The sequence below is a fragment of the Triticum aestivum genome, chromosome 2B (genome assembly GCF_018294505.1).
Source record: "Triticum aestivum cultivar Chinese Spring chromosome 2B, IWGSC CS RefSeq v2.1, whole genome shotgun sequence".
In the NCBI taxonomy this organism is placed as follows: Eukaryota; Viridiplantae; Streptophyta; class Magnoliopsida; order Poales; family Poaceae; genus Triticum; species Triticum aestivum.
This window is the reverse complement of record NC_057798.1, coordinates 115,400,063-115,403,471: the sequence shown is the minus strand read 5'-3', so window position 1 is coordinate 115,403,471 and position 3,409 is coordinate 115,400,063. Positions and strand designations below refer to the sequence as shown.

The window sequence follows — 3,409 nt, the reverse complement described above, 5'->3', positions numbered from 1 at the left end:
CTTTTACGCTAATTTTTTCTTACATTGAGAGATTTTGCGCAAAGAATCTGTCATCGCTCAACAGAAAACCAAACTGAATAAAAGTTAAACGAAGGCTTCTTCATTTTATCCATGCATTGCGGTTGTCAAATTCAGAATAACAAATTGATGAACAAACCGGTCTTGTGTACCCTCTTAATGGTTCAGCTCGGTCGTCTTTGTAACATAGATATTCAATGCAAATTTATTTACCAAGTATCCGACACTGATTGCGTATTTGTATCTCTGGTTGTACCACTTGCAGAACGTTACTACCATGCACACAACATAAGAATGCAAACCGACATCAGTCGTACCAATTCATCACCGGATTAATGTCTCATTGAAGAATTTTCTTCCAACAGGGTAGCATTACAAAGATAGCATGGACGAATTCTACCATCATATACACCAATGCTCTAGTGTAAACTTGTAAGCGAGTAACGCGGAGTATCGAATATCGTGACCGGACCCATAATGAGCCAACAAACTTCATGGCTATTGACGATTAGGATCTAGTAATAGCAGAAAAAAGCAAGTCTACAAAAGTTTTCATGGCTAATGACGAGTACGGTCTACTAATAGTACAACCGTACGAAGAAGTCTGCAGAAACTTTTCTTTTTCCTCTGAAAACTTGCATCTGTTGGGATCACTCGCAACCATCAGCAGAACGGGTACTGTAGCTCCTTGCAAAATTCTCCGGACACCATCTCTTCTTAGCTTCGCCTGCCAATAACACAACCCAAAATTTGATCAGATTACCACATATAAGAACATTGTCATATCAACATTAAGGATTCAATAGTATAGTTTCAACTACTGTAAATCTAAAGGCAATGTCACTCGGTTTCTAGCAATGAAGTATCTTCTATCTTGTGAGATATTATAGAATTTGAATATTTCTTGTCCTTTCAATTGGTATTTGGTAGTGCTAACAGATACAAGGCAGATAATATGAAGTTGCAACTCAGCAATTAACTCTTCTCAAAGGCACAGCTACCAAAATAAAGCGGCGTAGTACCACCCTAAAGTACAAGTTGTGCGTCCATTCACTGTCATGTTATTTATTTACATGATCAAACAGTCTACTTCTTTTAATTGAAGTATAAAGGCATTAAACCGAGTAAGAGAACAGGGGACAAAACGGAGAATGCATCAGTGGCGTTGTCCCTGATTAGAGAAGATGTTGAGGCCTTCAGGACTACCCGGAGAGATGGATAGAGTTGTGTCAGTGTTTTGGCTGAGTGAGGGCGTGCTTTCTTGGCCCTGCTGTTGTTTCTTTCTCTGTAAGCTTTTAGGTGATAAACACTACTTCCTTCTTACTCATGTTAGCTGATGCAAAAGCAGAGGTCCTGCTAGTTCCCGCCAAAAAGAACAGGGGACAATGGCACGATGGCACTTCTACCAAAATGTGGTGGCATAGCGCAACATAAAAGTTGATGACCGTTAAAGGACAAGAAGTGTCCCATTTTACTGTCATGTTATTTCTACATGATAAGACAGTTTACTTCTTTTTACCAGAGTCGCAGAACATGGCACAGAGTCATAGTTGCCAAATGCAGCTAAGTAGACTAGACTCATAAGCAATAGCAAAAACTTGAAAACTTTGGATCCTTCCATTGGTTTCAATGGAGAAATTATCAATGACAAGAACTCTCAAGAAAGGTGCTTGCAAACAGTTTGGAAGCATGCGGGCATTACTATAATCTCACCCGCTGCAAAGATATAATGATCACACGGAACGATGGAGCATAAGCAGTTAATATAGCTTTTTTATAATATGTGGAATCGATCATTTTTATTATCATCACTTCATAATAGAAGCATACAGTAGAACTGCATCAGTTGGCTACTCGCACAATTTAAGATCGATGCCAATCTCAATTTTATCATGAATGCTAATATGCAATGACTAGAGGAAATAGCAAACTCTTCGTTGGTTTTATACACAACAATACTCCCATCTTAACAAATATCAACACCAGTAGGCAGTGAACTAAGATAAATGATTCCATAGGCAGTAAACAAGATAAACGATTCAATGTATCTGTGCTGTGAGCCATATGATCTTTTCAATTGATGTGCATCTTTCAAAGAAGAGAGGAAGAGGTAAATGTGTATATACCTCAACAAAACTGCGATGGTGCTTTCCTGTCCGCCTGGTCCTCCCTCCAGGCACTAAGTGCTAGAGCTGGAATGATAACAGAGCAAGATATCGCGTGCATAGCAAATATCCCCACATCCACGATTACAAATCCAACCATTTCTCCCTGAGATACCGATCCCTCCATATGCGACATCGCTGCTAACAGAAGACCAGCGATAACTAGCAGGATGAAAGGAACATCTGCCATGAGTCCAAGCACCGCAGTGCGGGGTAGACTAAACGAGTCTGCAGCTGAGTCCGGCTTGATTGCTCCCAAGGCGCGCTAAGGAGGACAACAATTTCAAGAAAACCACATGGATGGGCATGAGTACACATGGGATGGTTCGGAAATGGAAGGATGCAGATGAAGTGGTGAGCTCAAATGGAAACACTACTGCTACTCATCCACTAGCCTACGTCCTGCTGTAATTCGATCAGGATAAATGTCACAGGGAGTTAATTTGCACGGTACCTCTTTGAATTCATGACGGGATCCACGTACAGCTGAAATGACGTAGCCCACGCACAGGCCGCACAGCAGCAGGACGCCAAGCGCGAGCAAGACAAGGAAGCCGCAGGCCAAGACCGTGAAACCTCCGTACGTGAGCGTCTGGAGGAACAGGAAGGAGGCGGAGCCCTCGCCCCAGGCGCGGCGCACCACGACCTTCGCAGCCGAGGCCGCGGAGAGAATCCACACGACGGCCCAGCCCAGGTAGGGGAGGGCCCCCGCCGCGACGCGGAGCACGCGCCCGAGCGCCAGCATCGGGGCGAGGGCGAAGTGCACGAGCGCCAGCACCACGACGGCGATCCGCGCCGGCGGCGGCGGCGGCGGCGAGGGCAGCGCCGCGTCGGCGACGGCCATCGGTCCGGGAAACCCTAGCTCCCGGAAGCTTCTCGGCCTCGTTGGGGCGGAGTCGCGGAGTGGTTGGGTTGGCGCAGCGAGGGGACGGGGGTTTGTGGGAACGGGATTAGTGACGGGGGTTGGGCTGCGCAGCGAGGGGGTTTGTGGGAAATGGGGATTAGCGACGAACACGGGATGGGGTTTTGCGGCCAGCTGTTCGGCTTTCGGGTTCTGTTTCTTAACCCGTAATCTAAAGTGGATTTGGGTTCTAACCGCGTGCTGAAAGGCTGCGTGTGCCCGAATCGATCCTGCCAAAGTTACAATCGTCTCCTCGCTGTCAAGCCAACGGGCAAAATATTCAGATCTGTTGTGTTCGTAAGTTTGAAAAATGAAAAAAGTTGCG

The 3,409-nt window shown here is 45.7% G+C and overlaps 1 protein-coding gene across 1 annotated transcript; it reads right to left on the bottom strand.

Annotated features, from left to right (window-relative positions):
- Positions 1-338: 338 nt before the first annotated feature.
- LOC123043805 (uncharacterized) lies at positions 339-3,172 on the bottom strand. The gene is made up of 3 exons (XM_044466385.1): positions 2,638-3,172; positions 2,145-2,448; positions 339-745 (listed from the first exon to the last, which is right to left on the bottom strand). The coding sequence occupies exons 1-2, from the start codon at positions 3,025-3,027 to the stop codon at positions 2,146-2,148; spliced, it is 693 nt and encodes a 230-aa protein (XP_044322320.1). The 5' UTR covers positions 3,028-3,172; the 3' UTR covers positions 339-745; position 2,145.
- Positions 3,173-3,409: the final 237 nt, after the last annotated feature.